Source organism: Carassius gibelio, chromosome A10 (genome assembly GCF_023724105.1).
Source record: "Carassius gibelio isolate Cgi1373 ecotype wild population from Czech Republic chromosome A10, carGib1.2-hapl.c, whole genome shotgun sequence".
Classification (NCBI taxonomy): Eukaryota; Metazoa; Chordata; class Actinopteri; order Cypriniformes; family Cyprinidae; genus Carassius; species Carassius gibelio.
In genome coordinates, this window is record NC_068380.1 from 15,008,295 (window position 1) to 15,035,747 (window position 27,453).

At 36.4% G+C, this 27,453-nt stretch overlaps 1 protein-coding gene and 2 long non-coding RNA genes across 3 annotated transcripts in view; 2 read left to right on the forward strand and 1 right to left on the reverse strand.

The window, feature by feature from the left end:
• The window catches only part of gfra2b (GDNF family receptor alpha 2b), a 138,433-nt gene that overhangs the window by 97,010 nt on the left and 13,970 nt on the right, over positions 1–27,453 (forward strand). Inside the window, exon 4 of the mRNA XM_052608424.1 lies at positions 21,994–22,378. Coding sequence (XP_052464384.1) covers positions 21,994–22,378 — 385 coding nt within the window. The remainder of the gene's footprint in view (positions 1–21,993; positions 22,379–27,453) is intronic.
• LOC128021315 (uncharacterized) lies at positions 596–17,355 on the forward strand. The gene is made up of 3 exons (XR_008185523.1): positions 596–660; positions 10,069–10,280; positions 15,493–17,355. It is a non-coding gene; the product is annotated as an uncharacterized LOC128021315 (long non-coding RNA).
• On the reverse strand, positions 609–8,838 carry LOC128021313 (uncharacterized). The gene is made up of 3 exons (XR_008185521.1): positions 8,365–8,838; positions 3,995–6,110; positions 609–1,644 (listed from the first exon to the last, which is right to left on the reverse strand). It is a non-coding gene; the product is annotated as an uncharacterized LOC128021313 (long non-coding RNA).

Here is a 27,453-nt window from a genome sequence, read left to right on the forward strand (position 1 = left end):
CGTACCGAGTTTGGTGAAGATATCTCATTCCGTTCAAGAGTTATAGTTAAAATAGCATTTGGCTAACGTTAGCATAGACGCTTTTTGGTGTACTGTTTCGCGTAAGAATTGAAATTTCAACTTTTTTTTTATAATTATTGATATTGAGTGTCCAGGGAATATTCATGAAGTGGTTTGGTTCTGATTGGTTGAAAATCCTAGGACTAGTTCGCAAAAGTAGGTTTCGGATATAGCTCGATTTTGCGAGAAAACGGTGCGTCGTAGACCCCAAAAAGGCGCCGTGCACTTTTGTTCGGGTTAACCCAAGGATTGCAACAATGCCATATTTTTGAGTCTATGGCTAACGGTTTACACTTTACGGCCAAAAATGTCCAAAATTTTTGTTTTTTGCGCTGTAGCGCCCCCGTTAGGCCGATTGGGCCGGTTCTTTGTATCTGAGTAGCGAGCAAGACTACTACGATCTGACCAAGTTTCAGCTCTCTAGGCCTTACGGTTTGGGCTGCACGTTCAGTTTTAAGGCGGAAGAATAATAATAATAATAATAATAATAATAAAAATCCTAACAAATACAATAGGGTTTCAGCACTGCGTGCTTGAACCCCTAATAATTAAAGCTGCAAGCAGCATTTACCGGGGTTCAAGCACATTAAGGCCTCTGAGGTGGTCAGAGCCAACCTGGATGTTTGGATGACATTTAAACACATCCAAAATGGAGAACAGGCTAACAGACAGACACACACACTGACAGCAAATGATTAGACTAATATATGTATACTCTATAAGCATATGCACACACACACACACACAAAGACACACATATACATGGACACACATTTTGTTGCAGATATAGGTATTTGAAATAAGTGATAGGTGACAAACTTATTGCAAGTCTTCTCTTTTTTAGAGTTTAGATGTCATTTTCAGGTTAAACTGTAATCATAATGTGGCAAAATTGTAAAAACTGATACATCTGTATGAACAAAATGGAAAACATTGATTCAGTAAGATTTAAAATGTTATAACAGTTAATTTATTAATGTTTTGGCAAGAATTCATGAAAACAGTGCTGTTCAACTTAGCTGAATGAGCCCATTAGTGGTCTTCCGCTGCCATCTAGTGGTTATAAATTGCATTTACTCAAACAACCCTGGTTTTGAACATAACTGTTATAGTGTTGTTATTTTTTTTTCCCCAATCTCTCTTAAATTTTGCATGCTTGTTTAGAATGAAATTATGCATTATTTTACACAGTTTTGATAATTTGTGGGCTTTCTGTTTGTATTAATAGGCCTTTGTGTACACTATGCAAATAACATATTATAAAATTATTGGTTTATAGTTGCCCAAATGCAATTGTTCAACATGTTTTTGATAATTATTGACCTTCTGAGTCTAGAGAATTGTACTTCAGTGGTTTTATTGATTTTCATCTTAAACCGTATCACAAGTATGCCAAAGTAACTTTTTTAAATAATCTTGAATATTTAATTAACAGCTTTATTGACAACATTGGTCCCAGAGGCAAAGTTGTTCAGAATGAGGAGATTTATCATATGATATGAAGATCTAGTGTTTTTGAGTGAATATATGAACATTTTCAAACACTTTGAGGCCTTTTACCATATAAATCTTGTGTTTTGAGACCTTTTCTTCTGTTATAGCGCCACCTATGGTCTGATCTCCATGAAACTTTGCATGCTTGTTAAGAGTCACCTGCTACATGATTTCACTGAGTTTCATAAAGTTTTGAGTTTTCGTTTAGGTTTTATAGGCTTTGGGGTATGTTTGGCCACACCCCTTTTTCTATATTACCCCTTTACAGCTAACCAAAGGACAAAATTCAACATTTTTTTAATAATTATTGATCTAGAGAGCCCACAGAATATTACTGCAGTGGTTTGGTTCCGATCGGGCAAAAAACCTAGGACTAGTTCGCAAAAGTAGGTTTTTAACATATTTGTGAATAACAATTGAACGATTTGATTGACAGCAATGTTTCTTGAGGCAAAGTTGTGCATTATGAGGAGATCTATCAAATGATATGCATATTGTGTTGATATGTTAAACACCACGTGATTACAGAGCCATAAAACTCGTTAGCGCCAACTAGTGGCCGATTTCTTTCAAAATTCTTACAGACCTTAAGGTTCATGAGTCGAACGTACCCAGCGAGTTTCGTTCCGATCAACATCCGTTAACCCTTTCAAATAGGTGCTTAAATTTGTTTGGCCAATGGCGGCCATGTTTTTTGAGATATGCAAATGTCCTCATAGGAACTTGTGCCCCTTCAGACCAAGACACTGCATACCGATTTTCAAGTCGATCGAGCCAACGGTTGCCTAGTTATAGCAATTTATGTGTTTTTTCTATCTTATAGCGCCCCCAAGTGGCAGAGATGCGCAATTTTTTTGATTTGACCAAAGATTGAGCTCATACATATGTGTACCGAGTTTGGTGAAGATATCTCATTCCGTACAAGAGTTATAGTCAAAATAGCATTTGGCTAACGTTAGCATAGACGCTTTTTGGTGTACTGTTTCGCGTAAGAATTGAAATTTCAACTTTTTTTTGATAATTATTGATATTGAGTGTCCAGGGAATATTTATGAATTGGTTTGGTTCTGATTGGTTGAAAATCCTAGGACTAGTTCGCAAGAGTAGGTTTCGGATATAGCTCGATTTTGCGAGAAAACGGTGCGTCGTAGACCCCAAAAAGGCGCCGTGCACTTTTGTTCGGGCTAACCCAAGGATTGCAACAATGCCATGTTTTTGAGTCTACGGCTAACGGTATACGATTTACGGCCAAAAATGTCCAAAATTTTAGTTTTTTGCACTGTAGCGCCCCCGTTAGGCCGATTGGGTCGAGACTCGGTATCTGACAAGAAGGCCGGACTACTACATTCTGACCAAATTTCAGCTTTCTAGGCCTTACGGTTTGGGCTGCACGAACAGTTTGAGTGGAGAATAATAATAATAATAATAATAATAATAATAATAATAATAATAATAATAATAATAATAAAAATCCTAACAAATACAATAGGGTTTCAGCACTGCGTGCTTGAACCCCTAATAATAATAATAATTAAAGCTGCAAGCAGCATTTACGGGGTTCAAGCACATTAAGGCCTCTGAGGTGGTCTGAGCCAACCTGGACGTATGGATGACAGTTAAACACATCCAAAACGGAGAATAGGCTGACAGACAGACACACGCACTGAAATTAAATGATTAAACTAGTTTTTAAGAGTTTGGATGTCATTTTCAGGTTTCACTGTAATCATAATGTGGCAAAATTTTTAAAACTGATAAGTCTGTATGAACAAAATGGAAAACTTTAACTCAGTGAGATTTAAAATGTTGTAACAGTGTTTTTTTATTTATTGTTTAGGCATGAATTCATAAATCTTCTCAAAAGTACTGTTTCAATTTGCTTAATGAGCCCATTAGTGGTCTTCCGCTGCCATCTAGTGGTTATAAATTGCATTTACTCAAACAACACTGTTTTTAAACATAACTGTTGTAGTGTAATGTTTTTTGCCCAATCTCTCTTAAATTTTGAATGCTTGTTTAGAATGAAATTAGGCATTATTTTACACAGTTTTGATAATTTGTGGGCTTTCTGTTTGTATTAATAGGCCTTTGTGTACACTGTGAAAATAACATATTATAAAATTACTGGTTTATAGTTGTCCAAATGCAATTGTTCAACATGTTTTTGATAATTATTGACCTTCAGAGTCTAGAGAATTGTACTTCAGTGGTTTTATTGATTTTCAGCTTAAAGCCTTGGACTACTTTGGCAAAGTAACTTTTTTAAATAATCTTGAATATTTAATTAACAGCTTTATTGACAACATTGGTCCCAGAGGCAAAGTTGTTCAGAATGAGGAGATCTATCATTTGATGTGAAGATCTAGTGTTTTTGAGTGAATATATTAGCATTTTCAAACAATTTGAGGCCATTTACCATATAAATCTTGTGTTTTGAGACCTTTTCTACTGTTATAGCGCCACCTATGGTCCGATCTCCATGAAACTTTGCATGCTTGTTAAGAGTCACCTGTTACATGTTTTTCCCTAGTTTCATAAAGTTTAGAGTTTTTGTTTAGGTTTTATAGGCTTTGGGGTATGTTTGGCCACACCCCTTTTCTTAATTACCCCTTTAACGCTAACCAAAGTACAAAATGTAACATTTTTTTGATAATTATTGATCTAGAGAGTCCACAGATTATTACTGCAGTGGTTTGGTTCCGATCGGACAAAAAACCTAGGACTAGTTCGCAAAAGTAGGTTTTTAACATATTTGTGAATAACAATTGAACGATTTGATTGACAGCAATGGTTCTTGAGGCTAAGTTGTGCATTATGAGGAGATCTATCAAATGATATGCATATTGTGTTGATATGTGAAACACCACGTGATTACAGAGCCATAAAACTCGTTAGCGCCAACTAGTGGCCGATTTCTTTCAAAATTCTTACAGACCTTAAGGTTCATGAGTCGAACGTACCCAGCGAGTTTCGTTCCGATGAACATCCGTTAACCCTTTCAAATAGGTGCTTAAATTTGTTTGGCCAATGGCGGCCATGTTTTTTGAGATATGCAAATGTCCTCATAGGTACTTGTGCCCCTTCAGACCAAGACACTGCATACCAATTTTCAAGTCGATCGAGCCAACGGTTGCCTGGTTATAGCCATTTATGTGTTTTTTAAATCTTATAGCGCCCCCAAGTGGCAGAGATATGCAATTTTTTTTATTTGACCAAAGATTGAGCTCATACATATGTGTACCAATTTTGGTGAAGATATCTCATTCCGTTCAAGAGTTATAGTCAAAATAGTATTTGGCTAACGTTAGCATAGACGCTTTTTGGTGTACTGTTTCGCGTAAGAATTGAAATTTCAACTTTTTTTTTGATAATTATTGATATTGAGTGTCCAGGGAATATTTATGAAGTGGTTTGGTTCTGATTGGTTGAAAATCCTAGGACTAGTTCGCAAAAGTAGGTTTCGGATATAGCTCGATTTTGCGAGAAAACGGTGCGTCGTAGACCCCAAAAAGGCGCCGTGCACTTTTGTTCGGGCTAACCCAAGGATTGCTATGATGCCATGTTTTTGAGTTTATGGCTAACGGTTTACGATTCACGGCCAAAAACGTCCAAAATTTTTGTTTTTTGCGCTATAGCGCCCCCGTTTGGCCGATTGGGCTGAGACTTTGATAAGTTCTCCCCAAAATGAGCTCTACGATCTGTCCAAATTTCAGCTCTCTAGGCCTTACGGTTTGGGCTGCACGTTCAGTTCTAGGGCGGAAGAATAATAATAATAATAATAATAATAATAATAATAAAAATCCTAACAATTACAATAGGGTTTCAGCACTGCGTGCTTGAACCCCTAATAATAATAATAATAATAATAAAAATCCTAACAAATACAATAGGGTTTCAGCACTGCGTGCTTGAACCCCTAATTAAAGCTGCAAGCAGCATTTACGGGGTTCAAGCACTTAAGGCATCTTAGGTGGTCAGAGCCAACCTGGACGTATATGGATGGCTGTTAAACACATCCAAAATGGAGAATAGGCTAACAGACAGACACACACACTGAAATTAAATGATTAAACTCGTTTTTAAGATTTTAGATGTCATTTTCAGGTTTCACTGTAATCATAATGTGGCAAAATTTTAAAAACTGATATGTCTGAATGAACAAAATGGAAAACTTTAACTCAATGAGATTTGAAATGTTTGAAAAGAGTGTTTTTTGTATTGTTTAGGCATTACATCCTTTCAACTGTACAGTTTAAGTTAGCTGAATGAGCCCATTAGTGGTTTTCCGCTGCCATCTAGTGGTTATAAATGGCAATTTCTCATACATCAATGTGTTAATCCTTTTAACTCTTAGTGTTTTTTGCCCAATATCTCTTAAATATGGCATGCTCGTTTAGAATGAAATTATGCATTATTTTACACAGTTTTGATAATTTGTGGGCTTTCTGTTTGTATTAATAGGCCTTTGTGTACACTATGCAAATAACATATTATAAAATTACTGGTTTATAGTTGTCCAAATGCAATTGTTCAACATGTTTTTGATAATTATTGACCTTCTGAGTCTAGAGAATTGTACTTCAGTGGTTTTATTGATTTTCAGCTTAAAGCCTTGGAATACTTTGCCAAAGTAACTTTTACAAATAATCTTGAATATTTAATTAACAGATTTATTGACAAAATTGGTCCCGGAGGCAAAGTTTTTCAGAATGAGGAGATCTATCATATGATATGAAGATTTAGTGTTTTTGAGTGAATATATGTGCATTTTCAAACAATTTGAGGCCATTTACCATCTAAATCTTGTGTTATGAGACCTTTTCTACTGTTATAGCGCCACCTATGGATCGATCTCCATGAAACTTTGCAGCCTTGTTGAGAGTCACCTGTTACATGATATCACCTAGTTTCATAAAGTTTTAAGTTTTCGTTTAGGTTTTATAGGCTTTGGGGTATGTTTGGCCACACCCCTTTTTCTAAATTACCCCTTTACAGCTAACCAAAGGACAAAATTCAACATTGTTTTGATAATTATTGATCTAGAGAGTCCATAGAATATTACTGCAGTGGTTTGGTTCCGATCGGGCAAAAAACCTAGGACTAGTTCGCAAAAGTAGGTTTTTAACATATTTGTGAATAACAATTGAACGATTTGATTGACAGCAATGGTTCTTGAAGCAAAGTTGTGCATTATGAGGAGATCTATCAAATGATATGCATATTGTGTTGATATGTGAAACACCACGTGATTACAGAGCCATAAAACTCGTTAGCGCCAACTAGTGGCCGATTTCTTTCAAAATTCTTACAGACCTTAAGGTTCATGAGTCGAACGTACCCAGCGAGTTTCGTTCCGATCAACATCCGTTAACCCTTTCAAATAGGTGCTTAAATTTTTTTGGCCAATGGCGGCCATGTTTTTTGAGATATGCAAATGTCCTCATAGGTACTTGTGCCCCTTCAGACCAAGACACTGCATACCAATTTTCAAGTCGATCGAGCCAACGGTTGCCTAGTTATAGCCATTTATGTGTTTTTTCTATCTTATTGCGCCCCCAAGTGGCAGAGATGCGCAATTTTTTTTATTTTACCCAAAATTGAGCTCGTACATATGTGTACCAAGTTTGGTGAAGTTATCTCATTCTGTTCAAGAGTTATAGTTAAAATAGCATTTGGCCAACGTTACTATAGACGCTTTTTGGCGTACTGTTTCGCGTAAAAATTGAAATTTCAACTTTTTTTTGATAATTATTGATATTGAGTGTCCAGGGAATATTTCTGAAGTGGTTTGGTTCTGATTGGTTGAAAATCCTAGGACTAGTTCGCAAAAGTAGGTTTCGGATATAGCTCGATTTTGCGAGAAAACGGTGCGTCGTAGACCCCAAAAAGGCGCCGTACACTTTTGTTCGGGCTAACCCAAGGATTGCTACAATGCCATGTTTTTGAGTTTATGGCTAACGGTTTACGATTCACGGCCAAAAATGTCCAAAATTTTTGTTTTTTGCGCTGTAGCGCCCCCGTTTGGCCGATTGGGCTGAGACTTTGATAAGTTCTCCCCAAAATGAGCTCTAAGATCTGTCCAAATTTCAGCTCTCTAGGCCTTACGGTTTGGGCTGCACGTTCAGTTCTAGGGCGGAAGAATAATAATAATAATAATAATTAAAGCTGCAAGCAGCATTTTACGGGGTTCAAGCATTTACGGCCTCTGAGGTGGTCTTGGCTAACCTGGATGCATGGATGACAGTTAAAGACATCCAAAATTAAGAATAGGCTGGCAGACAGACACAAACACTGAAATTAAATGATTAAACTAGTTTTTAACAGTTTAGATGTCATTTTCAGGTTAAACTGTAATCACAATGTGGCAAAATTGTAAAAACTGATATATCTGTATGAACAAAATGGAAAACATTGACTCAATGAGATTTAAAATGTTATAACAGTTAATTTTTTTTATGTTTTGGCATGAATTAATGAATCCTTTCAACAGTACTGTTCAACTTTGCTGAATGAGCCCATTAGTGGTCTCCCGCTGCCATCTAGTGGTTCTAAATTGCATTTACTCAAGCAACACTGTGTTTTTAAATATAACTGTTATAGTGTTGTTATTTTTTTTGACCAATCTCTCTTAAATTTTGCATGCTTGTTTAGAATGAAATTTTGCATTATTTTACACAGTTTTGATAATTTGTGGGCTTTCTGTTTGTATTAATAGGCCTTAGTGTACACTATGCAAATAACATATTATAAAATTACTGGTTTATAGTTGTCCAAATGCAACTGTTCAACATGTTTTTGATAATTATTGACCTTCAGAGTCTAGAGAATTGTACTTCAGTGGTTTTATTGATTTTCAGCTTATACCCTATCACTAGTTTGCCAAAGTAACTTTTTGAAATAATCTTGAATATTTAATTAACAGCTTTATTGACAACATTGGTCCCAGAGGCAAAGTTGTTCAGAATGAGGAGATCTATCATATGATATGAAGATCTAGTGTTTTTGAGTGAATATATGAGCATTTTCAAACAATTTGAGGCCATTTACCATATAAATCTTGTGTTTTGAGACCTTTTCTACTGTTATAGCGCCACCTATGGTGCGATCTCCATGAAACTTTGCATGCTTGTTAAGAGTTACCTGTTACATGTTCTCACCACGTTTCATAAAGTTTTGAGTTTTCGTTTAGGTTTTATAGGCTTTGGGGTATGTTTGGCCACACCTCTTTTCTTAATTACCCATTTAACGCTAACCAAAGTACAAAATTGAAAATTTTTTTGATAATTATTGATCTAGACAGTCCACAGAATATTACTGCAGTGGTTTGGTTCCGATCAGACAAAAAACCTAGGACTAGTTCGCAAAAGTAGTTTTTTAACATATTTGTGAATAACAATTGAACGATTTGATTGACAGCAATGGTTCTTGAGGCAAAGTTGTGCATTATGAGGAGATCTATCAAATGATATGCATATTGTGTTGATATGTGAAACACCACGTGATTACAGAGCCATAAAACTCGTTAGCGCCAACTAGTGGCCGATTTCTTTCAAAATTCTTACAGACCTTAAGGTTCATGAGTCGAACGTACCCAGCGAGTTTCGTTCCGAACAACATCCGTTAACCCTTTCAAATAGGTGCTTAAAATTGTTTGGCCAATGGCAGCCATGTTTTTTGAGATATGCAAATGTCCTCATAGGTACTTGTGCCCCTTCAGACCAAGACACTGCATACCAATTTTCAAGTCGATCGAGCCAACGGTTGCCTAGTTATAGCCATTTATGTGTTTTTTAAATCTTATTGCGCCCCCAAGTGGCAGAGATGCGCAATTTTTTTTTATTTGACCAAAGATTGAGCTCATACATATGTGTACCAAGTTTGGTCAAGATATCTCATTCCGTTCAAGAGTTATAGTCAAAATAACATTTGGCTAACGTTAGCATAGACGCTTTTTGGCGTACTGTTTCGCGTAACAATCGAAATGTCAACTTTTTTTTGATAATTATTTATATTGAGTGTCCAGGGAATATTTCTGCAGTGGTTTCGTTCCGATTGGTTGAAAATCCTAGGACTAGTTCGCAAAAGTAGGTTTCGGATATAGCTCGATTTTGCGAGAAAACGGTGCGTCGTAGAGCAAAAAATGCAGCTGTGCACTTTTGTTCGGGCTAACCCAAGGATTGCAACGATGCCTTGTTTTTGAGTCTACGGCTAACGGTTTACGACCTGCGGCCAAAAATGTCAAAAATTTTAGTTTTTTGCGCTGTAGCGCCCCCGTTAGGCCGATTGGGCCGGTTCTTTGTATCTGAGTAGCGAGCAAGACTACTACCATCTGACCAAGTTTCAGCTCTCTAGGCCTTACGGTTTGGGCTGCACGTTCAGTTTTAAGGCGGAAAAATAATAATAATAATAAAAATCTTAACAATTACAATAGGGTTTCAGCACTGCGTGCTTGAACCCCTAATTAAAGCTGCAAGCAGCATTTTACCGGGGTTCAAGCACATTAAGGCCTCTGAGGTGGTCAGAGCCAACCTGGATGTATGGATGACAGTTAAACACATCCAAAATGGAGAACAGGCTAACAGACAGACACGCACACTGAAAGTAAATGATTAGACTAATATATGTATACTCTATAAGCATATGCACAAACACACACACACACACACACACACAAAGACACACAAAGATACACATATACATGCACAAACATTTTGTGGCAGATATAGGTGTTTGATAAAAAGTGATAGGTGACAATAAGCTTATTGCAAGTCTTCTCTTTTTTTAGAGTTTAGATGTCATTTTCAGATTAAACTGTAATCATAATGTGGCAAAATTGTTAAAACTGATACATCTGTATGAACAAAATGGAAAACATCAATTCAATGAGATACAAAATGTTATAACAGTTAATTTATTAATGTTTTGGCATGAATTCATAAAAACAGTACTAGCTGAAAGAGCCCATTAGTGGTCTTCCGCTGCCATCTAGTGGTTATAAATTGCATTTACTCAAACAACACTGTGTTTTTAAACATAACTGTTAAAGTGTTGTTGTTGGGTTTTTTTGCCCTATCTCTCTTAAATGTTGCATGCTTGTTTAGAATGAAATTATGCATTACTTTACACAGTTTTGATAATTTGTGGGATTTCTGTTTGTATTAATAGGTCTTTGTGCCTCTGGGGTGGTCTCGGCCAACCAGGATGTATGGATGACATTTAAATACATCCAAAAGACAGACACACACACACTGAAATTAAATGATTAAACTAGTTTTTAAGAGTTTAGATGTCATTCAGGTTTCACTGTAATCACAATGTGGCAAAATTGTAAAAAATGATGTGTCTGTATGAACAAAATGGAAAACATTGATTCAATAAGATGTAACATGTTATAACAGTTAATTTATTAATGTTTTGGCATGAATTCATGAATCCTTTCTACAGTACTGTTCATTTTAACTGAATGAGCCCATTAGTGGTCTTCCGCTGCCATCTAGTGGTTATAAATTGCATTTACTGAAACAACACTGTGTTTCTAAACATAACTGTTATAGTGTTGTTATTTTTTTTTTTTTTGCCCAATCTCTCTTAAATTTTGCATGCTTGTTTAGAATGAAATCATGCATTATTTTACACAGTTTTGATCATTTGTGGGATTTCTGTTTGTATTAATAGGCCTTTGTGTACACTATGCAAATAACATAATATAAAATTACTGGTTTATAGTTGTCTAAATGCAATTGTTCAACATGTTTTTGATAATTATTGACCTTCAGAGTCTAGAGAATTGTACTTCAGTGGTTTTATTGATTTTCATCTTATACCCGATCACTAGTTTGCCAAAGTACCTTTTTAAAATAATCTTGAATGTTTAATTAACAGCTTTATTGACAACGTTGGTCCCAGAGGCAAAGTTGTTCAGAATGAGGATATTTATCAAATGATATAAAGATTTAGTGTTTTTGAGTGAATATATGAGCATTTACAAACAATTTGAGGCCATTTACCATATAAATCTTGTGTTTTGAGACCTTTTCTACTGTTATAGCGCCACCTATGGTCTGATCTCCATGAAACTTTGGATGCTTGTTAAGAGTCACAAGTTAGATGATTTCACCGAGTTTCATAAAGTTTTGAGTTTTCGTTAAGGTTTTATAGGCTTTGGGGTATGTTTGGCCACACCCCTTTTTCTAAATTACCCCTTTACAGCTGACCAAAGGACAAAATTCAACATTTTTTTAATAATTATTGATCTAGAGAGTCCACAGAATATTACTGCAGTGGTTTGGTTCCGATCGGACAAAAAACCTAGGACTAGTTCGCAAAAGTAGGTTTTAAACATAGTTGTGAATAACAATTGAATGATTTGATTGACAGCAATGGTTCTTGAGGCAAAGTTGTGCATTATGAGGAGATCTATCAAATGATATGCATATTTCGTTGATATGTGAAACACCACGTGATTACAGAGCCATAAAACTCGTTAGCGCCAACTAGTGGCCGATTTCTTTCAAAATTCTTACAGACCTTAAGGTTCATGAGTTGAACGTACCCAGCGAGTTTTGTTCCGATCAACATCCGTTAACCCTTTCAAATAGGTGCTTAAAATTGTTTGGCCAATGGCGACCATGTTTTTTTGAGATATGCAAATGTCCTCATAGGTACTTGTGCCGCTTCAGACCAAGACACTGCATACCAATTTTCAAGTCGATCGAGCCAACGGTTGCCTAGTTATAGCCATTTATGTGTTTTTTCGATCTTATAGCGCCCCCAAGTGGCAGAGATGCGCATTTTTTTTTGTTTGACCAAAGATTGAGCTCATACATATGTGTACCAAGTTTGGTGAAGATATCTCATTCCGTTCAAGAGTTATAAATAAAATAGCATTTGGCTAACGTTAGCATAGACGCTTTTTGGTGTACTGTTTCGCGTAAGAATTGAAATTTCAACTTTTTTTTGATAATTATTGATATTGAGTGTCCAGGGAATATTTCTGAAGTGGTTTGATTCCGATTGGTTAAAAATCCTAAGACTAGTTCGCAAAAGTATGTTTCGGATATAGCTCGATTTTGCGAGAAAACGGTGCGTCGTAGAGCAAAAAATGCAGCTGTGCACTTTTGTTCGGGCTAACCCAAGGATTGCAACGATGCCTTGTTTTTGAGTCTACGGCTAACGGTTTACGATCTGCGGCCAAAAATGTCCAAAATTTTAGTTTTTTGCGCTGTAGCGCCCCCGTTAGGCCGATTGGGCTAAGACTTTGATAAGTTCTCCCCAAAATGAGCTCTACGATCTGTCCAAATTTCAGCTCTCTAGGCCTTACGGTTTGGGCTGCACGTTCAGTTCTAGGGCGGAAGAATAATAATAATAATAAAAATCCTAACAATTACAAGAGGGTTTCAGCACTGCGTGCTTGAACCCCTAATTAAAGCTGCAAGCAGCATTTTACGGGGTTCAAGCATTTAAGGCCTCTGAGGTGGTCTTGGCTAACCTGGATGCATGGATGACAGTTAAAGACATCCAAAATGAAGAATAGGCTGGCAGACAGACACAAACACTGAAATTAAATGATTAAACTAGTTTTTAACAGTTTAGATGTCATTTTCAGGTTAAACTGTAATCACAATGTGGCAAAATTGTAAAAACTGATATATCTGTATGAACAAAATGGAAAACATTGACTCAATGAGATTTAAAATGTTATAACAGTTAATTTTTTTTATGTTTTGGCATGAATTAATGAATCCTTTCAACAGTACTGTTCAACTTTGCTGAATGAGCCCATTAGTGGTCTCCCGCTGCCATCTAGTGGTTCTAAATTGCATTTACTCAAGCAACACTGTGTTTTTAAATATAACTGTTATAGTGTTGTTATTTTTTTTGACCAATCTCTCTTAAATTTTGCATGCTTGTTTAGAATGAAATTATGCATTATTTTACATAGTTTTGATAATTTGTGGGCTTTCTGTTTGTATTAATAGGCCTTAGTGTACACTATGCAAATAACATATTATAAAATTACTGGTTTATAGTTGTCCAAATGCAACTGTTCAATATGTTTTTGATAATTATTGACCTTCAGAGTCTAGAGAATTGTACTTCAGTGGTTTTATTGATTTTCAGCTTATACCCTATCACTAGTTTGCCAAAGTAACTTTTTGAAATAATCTTGAATATTTAATTAACAGCTTTATTGACAACATTGGTCCCAGAGGCAAAGTTGTTCAGAATGAGGAGATCTATCATATGATATGAAGATCTAGTGTTTTTGAGTGAATATATGAGCATTTTCAAACAATTTGAGGCCATTTACCATATACATCTTGTGTTTTGAGACCTTTTCTACTGTTATAGCGCCACCTATGGTGCGATCTCCATGAAACTTTGCATGCTTGTTAAGAGTTACCTGTTACATGTTCTCACCACGTTTCATAAAGTTTTGAGTTTTCGTTTAGGTTTTATAGGCTTTGGGGTATGTTTGGCCACACCCCTTTTCTTAATTACCCATTTAACGCTAACCAAAGTACAAAATTGAACATTTTTTTGATAATTATTGATCTAGACAGTCCACAGAATATCACTGCAGTGGTTTGGTTCCGATCGGACAAAAAACCTAGGACTAGATCGCAAAAGTAGTTTTTTAACATATTTGTGAATAACAATTGAACGATTTGATTGACAGCAATGGTTCTTGAGGCAAAGTTGTGCATTATGAGGAGATCTATCAAATGATATGCATACTGTGTTGATATGTGAAACACCACGTGATTACAGAGCCATAAAACTCGTTAGCGCCAACTAGTGGCCGATTTCTTTCAAAATTCTTACAGACCTTAAGGTTCATGAGTCGAACGTACCCAGCGAGTTTCGTTCCGATCAACATCCGTTAACCCTTTCAAATAGGTGCTTAAAATTGTTTGGCCAATGGCGGCCATGTTTTTTTTAGATATGCAAATGTCCTCATATGTACTTGTGCCCCTTCAGACCGAGACATTGCATACCAATTTTCAAGTCGATCGAGGCAACAGTTGCCTAGTTATAGCCATTTATGTGTTTTTTCTATCTTATAGCGCCCCCAAGTGGCAGAGATGCGCAATATTTTTGATTTGACCAAAGATTGAGCTTATACATATGTATACCGAGTTTGGTGAAGATATCTCATTCCGTTCAAGAGTTATAGTTAAAATAGCATTTGGCTAACGTTAGCATAGACGCTTTTTGGTGTACTGTTTCGCGTAAGAATTGAAATTTCAACTTTTTTTTGATAATTATTGATATTGAGTGTCCAGGGAATATTTATGAAGTGGTTTGGTTCTGATTGGTTGAAAATCCTAGGACTAGTTCGCAAAAGTAGGTTTCGGATTTAGCTCGATTTTGCGAGAAAACGGTGTGTCGTAGACCCCAAAAAGGCGCCGTGCACTTTTGTTCGGGCTAACCCAAGGATTGCTATGATGCCATGTTTTTGAGTTTATGGCTAACGGTTTACGATTCACGGCCAAAAACGTCCAAAATTTTTGTTTTTTGCGCTATAGCGCCCCCGTTAGGCCGATTGGGCCGAGACTTTGATAAGTTCTCCCCAAAATGAGCTCTACGATCTGTCCAAATTTCAGCTCTCTAGGCCTTACGGTTTGGGCTGCACGTTCAGTTCTAGGGCGGAAGAATAATAATAATAATAATAATTAAAGCTGCAAGCAGCATTTACCGGGGTTCAAGCACATTAAGGCCTCTGAGGTGGTCAGAGCCAACCTGGATGTATGGATGACCGCTAAACACATCCAAAATGGAGAACAGGCTAACAGACAGACACGCACACTGAAAGTAAATGATTAGACTAATATATGTATACTCTATAAGCATATGCACACACACACACACACACACACACACAAAGACACACAAAGATACACATATACATGCACAAACATTTTGTTGCAGATATAGGTATTTGATAAAAAGTGATAGGTGACAATAAGCTTATTGCAAGTCTTCTCTTTTTTTAGAGTTTAGATGTCATTTTCAGATTAAACTGTAATCATAATGTGGCAAAATTGTTAAAACTGATACATCTGTATGAACAAAATGGAAAACATCAATTCAATGAGATACAAAATGTTATAACAGTTAATTTATTAATGTTTTGGCATGAATTCATAAAAACAGTACTAGCTGAAAGAGCCCATTAGTGGTCTTCCGCTGCCATCTAGTGGTTATAAATTGCATTTACTCAAACAACACTGTGTTTTTAAACATAACTGTTAAAGTGTTGTTGTTGGGTTTTTTTGCCCTATCTCTCTTAAATGTTGCATGCTTGTTTAGAATGAAATTATGCATTACTTTACACAGTTTTGATAATTTGTGGGATTTCTGTTTGTATTAATAGGTCTTTGTGCCTCTGGGGTGGTCTCGGCCAACCAGGATGTATGGATGACATTTAAATACATCCAAAAGACAGACACACACACACTGAAATTAAATGATTAAACTAGTTTTTAAGAGTTTAGATGTCATTCAGGTTTCACTGTAATCACAATGTGGCAAAATTGTAAAAAATGATGTGTCTGTATGAACAAAATGGAAAACATTGATTCAATAAGATGTAACATGTTATAACAGTTAATTTATTAATGTTTTGGCATGAATTCATGAATCCTTTCTACAGTACTGTTCATTTTAACTGAATGAGCCCATTAGTGGTCTTCCGCTGCCATCTAGTGGTTATAAATTGCATTTACTGAAACAACACTGTGTTTCTAAACATAACTGTTATAGTGTTGTTATTTTTTTATTTTTGCCCAATCTCTCTTAAATTTTGCATGCTTGTTTAGAATGAAATCATGCATTATTTTACACAGTTTTGATCATTTGTGGGATTTCTGTTTGTATTAATAGGCCTTTGTGTACACTATGCAAATAACATAATATAAAATTACTGGTTTATAGTTGTCTAAATGCAATTGTTCAACATGTTTTTGATAATTATTGACCTTCAGAGTCTAGAGAATTGTACTTCAGTGGTTTTATTGATTTTCATCTTATACCCGATCACTAGTTTGCCAAAGTACCTTTTTAAAATAATCTTGAATGTTTAATTAACAGCTTTATTGACAACGTTGGTCCCAGAGGCAAAGTTGTTCAGAATGAGGATATTTATCAAATGATATAAAGATTTAGTGTTTTTGAGTGAATATATGAGCATTTACAAACAATTTGAGGCCATTTACCATATAAATCTTGTGTTTTGAGACCTTTTCTACTGTTATAGCGCCACCTATGGTCTGATCTCCATGAAACTTTGCATGCTTGTTAAGAGTCATCTGTTACATGATTTCACTGAGTTTCATAAAGTATTGAGTTTTCGTTAAGGTTTTATAGGCTTTGGGGTATGTTTGGCCACACCCCTTTTTCTAAATTACCTCTTTACAGCTGACCAAAGGACAAAATTCAACATTTTTTTAATAATTATTGATCTAGAGAGTCCACAGAATATTACTGCAGTGGTTTGGTTCCGATCGGACAAAAAACCTAGGACTAGTTCGCAAAAGTAGGTTTTTAACATATTTGTGAATAACAATTGAATGATTTGATTGACAGCAATGGTTCTTGAGGCAAAGTTGTGCATTATGAGGAGATCTATCAAATGATATGCATACTGTGTTGATATGTGAAACACCACGTGATTACAGAGCCATAAAACTCGTTAGCGCCAACTAGTGGCCGATTTCTTTCAAAATTCTTACAGACCTTAAGGTTCATGAGTCGAACGTACCCAGCGAGTTTCGTTCCGATCAACATCCGTTAACCCTTTCAAATAGGTGCTTAAAATTGTTTGGCCAATGGCGGCCATGTTTTTTTTAGATATGCAAATGTCCTCATATGTACTTGTGCCCCTTCAGACCGAGACATTGCATACCAATTTTCAAGTCGATCGAGGCAACAGTTGCCTAGTTATAGCCATTTATGTGTTTTTTCTATCTTATAGCGCCCCCAAGTGGCAGAGATGCGCAATTTTTTTGATTTGACCAAAGATTGAGCTTATACATATGTATACCGAGTTTGGTGAAGATATCTCATTCCGTTCAAGAGTTATAGTTAAAATAGCATTTGCCTAACGTTAGCATAGACGCTTTTTGGTGTACTGTTTCGCGTAAGAATTGAAATTTCAACTTTTTTTTGATAATTATTGATATTGAGTGTCCAGGGAATATTTATGAAGTGGTTTGGTTCTGATTGGTTGAAAATCCTAGGACTAGTTCGCAAAAGTAGGTTTCGGATTTAGCTCGATTTTGCGAGAAAACGGTGCGTCGTAGACCCCAAAAAGGCGCCGTGCACTTTTGTTCGGGCTAACCCAAGGATTGCAACAATGCCATGTTTTTGAGTCTATGGCTAACGGTTTACACTTTACGGCCAAAATTGTCCAAAATTTTTGTTTTTTGCGCTGTAGCGCCCCCGTTAGGCCGATTGGGCCGGTTCTTTGTATCTGAGTAGCGAGCAAGACTACTACCATCTGACCAAGTTTCAGCTCTCTAGGCCTTACGGTTTGGGCTGCACGTTCAGTTTTAAGGCGGAAGAATAATAATAATAATAATAATAATAATAATAAAAATCCTAACAAATACAATAGGGTTTCAGCACTGCGTGCTTGAACCCCTAATTAAAGCTGCAAGCAGCATTTACGGGGTTCAAGCACATTAAGGCCTCTGAGGTGGTCTGAGCCAACCTGGATGTACGGATGACAGTTAAACCAACCAAAACGGAGAATAGGCTGACAGACAGACACACGCACTGAAATTAAATGATTAAACTAGTTTTAAGAGTTTGGATGTCATTTTCAGGTTTCACTGTAATCATAATGTGGCAAAATTTTAAAAACTGGTAAGTCTGTATGAACAAAATGGAAAACTTTAACTCAGTGAGATTTAAAATGTTGTAACAGTGTTTTTTTTTTTTTTTATTGTTTAGGCATGAATTCATAAATCTTCTCAAAAGTACTGTTTCAATTTGCTGAATGAGCCCATTAGTGGTCTTCCGCTGCCATCTAGTGGTTGCATTTACTCAAACAACACTGTTTTTAAACATAACTGTTATAGTGTAAAGTTTTTTGCCCAATCTCTCTTAAATTTTGCATGCTTGTTTAGAATGAAATTAGGCTTTATTTTACACAGTTTTGATAGTTTGTGGGCTTTCTGTTTGTATAAATAGGCCTTTGTGTACACTGTGAAAAGAACATATTATACAATCACTGGTTTATAGTTGTCCAAATGCAATTTTTCAACATGTTTTTGATTATTATTGACCTTCAGAGTCTAGAGAATTGTACTTCAGTGGTTTTATTGATTTTCAGCTTAAAGCCTTGGACTACTTTGCCAAAGTAACTTTTTTAAATAATCTTCAATATTTAATTAACAGCTTTATTGACAACATTGGTCCCAAAAGTTGTTCAGAATGAGGAGATCTATCATATGATATGAAGATCTAGTGTTTATGTGAATATATGAGCATTTTCAGACAATTTGAGGCCATTTACCATATCAATCTTATGTTTTGAGACCTTTTCTACTGTCATAGCGCCACCTGTGGTCCGATCTCCATGAAAATTTGCATGCTTGTTAAGAGTCACCTGTTACATGTTTTCACCAAGTTTCATAAAGTTTTGAGTTTACGTTTAGGTTTTATATGCTTTTGGGTATTTTGGTCACGCCCCTTTTATAATTTAGCCAGTTAAAGCTAACCAAAGGACAAAATTCAACATTTTTTTGATAATTATTGATCTAGAGAGTCCAGAGAAAATTACTGCAGTGGTTTGGTTTCGATCGGGTAAAAAATCTGGGACTAGTTCGCAAAAGTAAGTTTTTAACATATTTGTGAATAACAATTGAACGATTTGATTGACATCTTCGCTCCTTGAGGCAAAGTTGTTCACAAAGAGGAGATCTATCATATGATATGAAGATCTAGTGTTTGTGTGAATGTATGAACATGTCCTACAAATTGTGATCATTTTCTATTGAAAATGTTTGTTTTTGAGGCTTTTTCAACTGTTATAGCGCCACCTATGATCCGATCTCCATGAAACTTTGCATGCTTGTTAAGAGTCACCTGATACATGATTCCACGAAGTTTCATAAAGTTTTGAGTTTTCGTTTAGGTTTTATAGGCTTTGGGGTATGTTTGGCCACACCCCTTTTACTAAATTACCCCTTTACAGCTAACCAAAGGACAAAATTCAACATTTTTTTGATAATTATTGATCTAGAGAGTCCACAGAATATTACTGCAGTGGTTTGGTTCCGATCGGACAAAAAACCTAGGACTAGTTCGTAAAAGTAGGTTTTTAACATATTTGTGAATAACATTTGAACAATTTGATTGACAGCAATGGTTCTTGAGGCAAAGTTGTGCATTATGAGGAGATCTATCAAATGATATGCATATTGTGTTGATAAGTGAAACACCACGTGATTACAGAGCCAATAAACTCGTTAGCGCCAACTAGTGGCCGATTTCTTTCAAAATTCTTACAGACCTTAAGGTTCATGAGTCGAACGCACCCAGCGAGTTTCGTTCCGATCAACATCCGTTAACCCTTTCAAATAGGTGCTTAAAATTCTTTTGCCAATGGCGGCCATGTTTTTTGAGATATGCAAATGTCCTCATAGGTACTTGTGCCCCTTCAGACCAAGACACTGCATACCAATTTTCAAGTCGATCGAGCCAACGGTTGCCTAGTTATATCCATTTATGTGTTTTTTCTATCTTATTGCGCCCCCAAGTGGCAGAGATGCGCAATTTTTTTGATTTGACCAAAGATTGAGCTCATACATATGTGTACCAAGTTTGGTGAAGATATCTCATTCCGTTCAAGAGTTATAGTCAAAATAGCATTTGGCTAACGTTAGCATAGACGCTTCTTGGCGTACTGTTTCGCGTAAGAATCAAAATTTCAACTTTTTTTTGATAATTATTGATATTGAGTGTCCAGGGAATATTTCTGAAGTGGTTTGGTTCCGATTGGTTGAAAATCCTAGGACTAGTTCGCAAAAGTAGGTTTCGGACATAGCTCGATTTTGCGAGAAAACGGTGCGTCGTAGAGCAAAAAATGCAGCTGTGCACTTTTGTTCGGACTAACCCAAGGATTGCAACGATGCCTTGTTTTTGAGTCTACGGCTAACGGTTTACGATCTGCGGCCAAAAATGTCCAAAATTTTTGGTTTTTGCGCTGTAGCGCCCCCGTTAGGCCGATTGGGCTGAGACTTTGATAAGTTCTCCCCAAAATGAGCTCTACGATCTGTCCAAATTTCAGCTCTCTAGGCCTTACGGTTTGGGCTGCACGTTCAGTTCTAGGGCAGAAGAATAATAATAATAATAAAAATCCTAACAATTACAAGAGGGTTTCAGCACTGCGTGCTTGAACCCCTAATAATAATAAAAATCCTAACAATTACAATAGGGTTTCAGCACTGCGTGCTTGAACCCCTAATAATAAAAATCCTAACAAATACAATAGGGTTTCAGCACTGCGTGCTTGAACCCCTAATAAAAATCCTAACAATTACAATAGGGTTTCAGCACTGCGTGCTTGAACCCCTAATAAATAACAATAAAAATAGACCAATGCAAGGAATGTTAAACAAAATTCACGAACATCATTTGGTTTCGGTATTTTTTAAAGATTCATCCAGCTCCACTAACAGACAGACTTCAGTGTGAAAGAGCATTTGCATCACCTTTCAAACCAAAAGCACAACAGCATTAACATAAAAAGTTAAATGATACTAGGTAAATTTTGACTAAAATAAAAACCCTTCCCAAAAGTAGATAATTAAATATGATTCACAAAATCATGCTAATGTGACCAGCCTCATCCTGGAGCATCACGATGACAAAGCCATCTCAGCAAGATTTTCTAACTCAAAAAAGACTGAGACTATCTTCTAAATGACAAGCAAGAGCTAGTTCACACTGAACCACCCAAGACTTCTAACAATGGCTAATCCAGCAGTTCTCATTGGGTAAAATCTAATGAAAATGCTTCAAAGAACAAAAGGCTGACTCACACGAAGCCGGCTGTGCATGTTCAAATGAATAACGCTATTACAGTACATGCTAGCTCTTCTCAAAAAGTCAGAAAAGGTCATAATATGTCACGGTTTTCAAGTGGAGATGTGAAAAGAGGCTAATTTGGTGGATGCAAGCACAGCCAGGGTCATATTTGATAAATGTGCTTGTCTTGATTATTTTCAAATACGAGTATTGCAAAATACCTTTATTAGAGGAATTTGTGTGCATTGACATTTACATGCTCAAAAGCTGAAGCAAGCAGACAGTGTGTCATCTGTGTGCCTAAGTAGACACATCTAAATATGTATTTTCACTTGAATCTGACTTGTCTCTGTTTAACCAAGCATGCTGACCCTCACTGCTCTCCTCTATCTGTGCTGACAGCCATGGACTCTGCTTCTGCAAAAGGGAATCTGTGTTCTGACACGGGCAAGCCCTGCAATCCATGCCTGGATGCAGCAAAGGCCTGCAACCTCAACGACACCTGCAAGAAACAACGTACTGCACTCATGGCCACCTGCAGCCCTGCAACTCCCATTCAGCAAATGCATGAACCCTGCAACCGAAAACGCTGTCACAGGGGTCTGCGGCAGTTCTTTGATCGCGTGCAAACTGAATTCAGCTACCCATTGCTCTTCTGCTCCTGTCGGGATAAAGCATGTGCTGAACGTCGCCGGCAAACCATCATGCCTGGGTGTTCTTATGAGGAAAAGACAAAACCCAACTGCCTTGAGCTAAGGAGGACCTGCCGTTCAGATCCACTTTGCAGGTAAGGTTATTTAGACCGGGTCACGGCACCAGAAAAATGCAACAAATATGGTTACTTTTTTTTAGGGCAAAAAAATAAATAAATCAATTCATATCTATAATGACTTGAATACACTTTTCTTTTTTTTTTTGCTAAATTTTATTTTTATATTTTTGCTCTGCATTTAGTCCTTCCAAGTACACACATACCATAGTGATCACACCCATACCGTGAAAACACATCTGGAGCAGTGGGAAGTCATTTTTGCTGCAGTGCCCAGGGAGCATTTGGGTGTCAAGGTGTTGAAAGTGGAAGAGAGCAATGTACATTCACTCCTCCAACATACAATCCCTGCTGGTACAGAGACTCGAACCTGCAAACTTTGGGTTACAAATCAGACTCTCTAGCCATTAACCACACCCAATAGTATAATAATTAACCATTAATAGTATGTTAATAATATTTAAGGTAGGGGTGTTCCGATCACGATCGGCCGATCGTTATGCGTATCTCCTCAGTAAAGCCGGTTTTCTAATCAGCGGTTAATTCCATCAGGTGCGTGATTTCACATAGAGCAGCTGTTACTACACAGAGCCGTTGTTAACAGAGAAGATGCGCAAATTACGTTAATTTTCAGCGTTTATTGGCGCATCTTCTCAGTTAACAATTACTCAATGTCAGAAGATCAAAAATCAGTGATGAATCAACCAGTGAACACTTGTGGTCTATTAGCAACAATTAGAATGGGTGTTTTATTGATTGGGGAATGGTAATTAACCTTGTATGTTGAACTAGGATAAAATCGATGGGTTATGTGTCAAATTAACCATTCTCATTTGAGCCAGTGCTCATCTCTCCCCAGTTCATGTCTCATTTATCAATAGTCCCCTGGGACTGCAAGAGATTGCCTGAACATAAACCTGTCTTTAAAAGACAATGGATGAAAAAAGCAACTCAAAAGCCAGCTTCTTACTCATGCTTTAAAAGAAGCTATGGGGTCACAGACACTATTTAATTGAATTGCAAGACCTGCAGATAACATTAAATGAAATGCCACAGTGCTGTAGTCAATGAAATTTTTTTTTTCTGTCATAAAATAATGTATGGTTTTGTTCTTTTTATGCAGACCTTTTATGACCAACTAACTTTTAAAACAAATTAAAGTATTGTAAGTTAAAGGTGAAGCACTGAAATAAAAAACAAACCAAGTTTCACGAACCCCAGGTGAACAAATAATCTGAAACCCAATGGACAGACAGCAATTACGTTTGGTGCCATTTGTTACACAAAAAATGATAGACTTTACCTTTACCTTATAAATGCACAAAGTTTTGTTGTTATTATGTCTGTATACAAAAAAGGAGACCCTTTACAGACTCTATTGATGTACTGTTCTTATCTGTACAATCAAAACTGAAAGTGTAATTTAAGTTCTTTTCTGGATTATCAGGAGAAAATGCCTTTTAATGTGTGTACGCGTTAATTGACTCCAAAGGGTTAAACTGACTCTGAAAAGTAAAAAATTTAAAAAAGTCTTTCACCGGGATGCAACACTCTTGAAATATCTAAGATATTGGAGCATGATCACAGAACCACCACGTTTTGTAGCAAATAGTCAACAGGGTCGCAGGAAACGTGTCGAGAAGAAAAGACTAAAAAAAGATTTGAAAAGAATCAAACATGAAGCTACCAGGAACCCATTATCCTCCAGTGCTGCCATATTCCACAACTGCATCCTACCTGGAGTGTCAAGACGTATGAGGTGTTCAGTTTCAGAGACATGGCCAAGGTTAGAAAGGCTGAAACCCGAACACCTCTAAACAAGACACATAAGTTGAAAGGTCAAGAATGTGCCAAGAAATATCTGAACACAGATTTTTCAAAAGTTTTGTGGACTGATGAGATGAGAGTGACTCTTGACGGACCAGATGACCAGATGTAACGGACACAGAGCTCCACTTCAAATCAGACGCCAGCAAGGTGGAGGTGAGGTGCTGGTATGGGCAGGTATTATTAAAGATGAGTTAGTTGGACATTTCCGTTTTCCAAATGCACTCAAAATCAACTCTCAGAACTAATACCAATTTTTACAAGACACTTTCTTTAAGGAGTGGTACAGGAAACAGTCTGCATCTTTCAAGAAGAATTTGATTTTTATGCAAGACAACGCTCCATCACATGCATCAAAGTACTCCACTGCGTGGCTGGCCAGTAAAAGCCATAAAGATGAAAAACTAATGACATGGCCCCCTTCTTCACCTGACTTAAACCCTATTGAGAACCTTCTTTGAGCCCTTCTTAAGCAGAGAATTTACAGTGAAGGTAAACGGTAAACCTCTCTGACCAGTGTCTGGGAGGCTGTGGTTGCGGCTGCGGCTGCACAAAAAGTTGATTCTGACCAGATCAAGAAACTAACTGACACCGTGAATGGCAGGCTTGTGACCAGTATCGAAAAGAACGGTGGCTATATTGGTCACTGAGGTTTTCTTTTTGAAATTTCAGACACGTTTATTTGTAAATTAAGTTTGTGTATTATTCTCATTTTAACAGGTGAAAATAAACAAGTGAGATGGGAAAATCTTTGTTTTTCGTTTAGTTGCATAATAATTCTGCAAACTAATAGTTGCTTAATAATGGTGTACATGTAGATATTCTCTTAAGAACGCCAAAACTTCACTTTTACTACTTACATGTTCAGGTTTGAGGGTTTGTTAACATTTTGGATTGACCAAGAGCACTGTAGTTGTACAATATTACTGTTTAACTCTAGGGGAGTAAGAAAATTAACCTATTTTCAAAAATAGTGGAGTGTCCCTTTAAAAGTTTTCTTTTATATATATATATATATAGAGAGAGAGAGTGTTAAATAACATGATAATATACAGTATTATCATATTAACAGATATGGGCACATAAAAATTTACTGCATTGTGAATGACCCATATATAAAACAAGCCAAAATACAACAACAGGGTTAGGAAAATGCATGCAAGCTCGCATGCTGCATCCTTAACTCTCGAACTTATTACATGTATGGTCACTGGCCTCCAGACTCTTTGTCCTCAAACACTGTGTGATGTGTGAACTGGGAGAAAAGCGAGGGTCCCCACCAGGCCGACCTGAGGACTTTGGCTGCCCTTTCTATCTGTCATAGCCTCCAGATATCACCTTGCTTTTCCCATAGCAGGAGACTGGAGGACATCCAACAACAGAACTGACTCAGTGCAGTGGCCAGGCTGAGGATACAGTAAATATATTGTTATGCCTCACTTGAATAACTTTGTGAGGCCCTGTCATTAATTTTGTCCTATGTAAAGGGCATTTTGAACATGAGAACATGCTTTCTTGGTCACTGGTCTGCCGTTCTCCACTCATCATGCTCTTTTCCTCCTGACAGGCATCCTTGCTGATGAGGCTTGTTCGGGGCGATCAGTGGTCTCTTGGTCTCTCTGCGGTTTCTGCATTTATTTAGTTGCTACACTTCATAAGACTACTTCTTTTGCATAGCATGAGTATAAAGCATCTAGACCATTGTTAGATTTAGCACAACTGTGATTAAACTGGACCAAATTTAAAACAGTAAATCTGAAATGTTTTAATTTATTTGATTCAGATATATTTTTTTTAAACTGCTGAAATCAGTTTAACCAAATACTTTCAAAGTTAAAAAAAAAAAAAAAAAATCCCTGTAATTTTTTTTTCTGTGTCTCTTGTTCATCATCTGCAAATCACCACTGGCTCGAATAACTCTAGTTATGGAGAGATTTCTGCACATGATGTTTGTCAGCACGAGGTTGACATCTATTTAAAGTTGACCCTGAATGACATAGCGACTTATGATGTCTCCTGGGGGGAGAGGGTAACATTAATGCTGATGATGATGGTTTAACACACCAGCCCGGCAAACCTGTTACCAGGGGCATTCAGCACCCTTGAGCCAGCTAGAATGTAATTAACAATGTAAATCATCAGCTCCACTGATGGATTCATTAATTTCGGCAATCATTGTTATTATGTTCCTGGTTTAATAGGAATACAAGACTTTTGTGCCAAAAAAACTCAAACCACATCATACAACCATATTATGCAACTGTATGAATGTTCCTCAGATCCAGAACAGTTGTTTAATTAACATATTTTTGAGGACATTATATATATATATATATATATATATATATATATATATATATATACATATATATATATATTAATTTTGCTTTACACAGACTTTAAACACTTCACATTAAACAGATTTTCTTCAAATCAAAGAAATAAATGCCAATGAATAGACCTAAATACACTGGATTTAAAGAATGGGAGTATTTTTAAGGGTCGGATGCAATAGAAAAAGCTCCTAAAGGTAAAAACATCAAGAATATTTACTGCCACATCTACGAGCTTCACAAACCTGCTTCAGGACATGGCTGTCCAAGTTCATGGGGTTGAATCATGAGGTTAGACTGATAGAATATTCATGATCTCTGCATAGAACTTGAACTAAGTGAGGTGATATGCTGAATTCATGATTTAAAAAAATCTGTGGCCTTAAAATGACTTTACATATGTTAGTTTAAAAATCCTGCTTTTTTGATTAGATAAGATAAAAAGAATCATGACAGGATCCTGAGAAAACCCATATTTATTTCAATGACTTTAACTGTGTTTTTGTTTGTTTGTGCTGCTTTTTGATTCCCATATTTGTTTTCTACATACAATATTGTTAAAAAAAATGTTAATGCTTTGAAATAAGTTCTTATGCTCTCCAAGGCTGCATTTATTTGATCAAAACTACAATCTAAACAGTGAATTTGTGAAACATTACATTTTAAATAAACTTTTTTATTTATTTATTTTTTTTATATATTTTAAATGTAATCTATTCCTATGGTGCAAAGATGAATTTTCAGCATCAGTATTCCAATCTTTAGTGTCACATGATCCTTCAGAAATCATTTTAATATACTGATTTGCTGCTTATCAATGCTGAAAACAGTTGTGTTGCTTCATATTTTTATGTTAACTGTGGTAAATTATTTCAGGCTGCTTTGATGAATAAAACATTTGATGAATAAAATATACCAAAAGAACAGCATCTA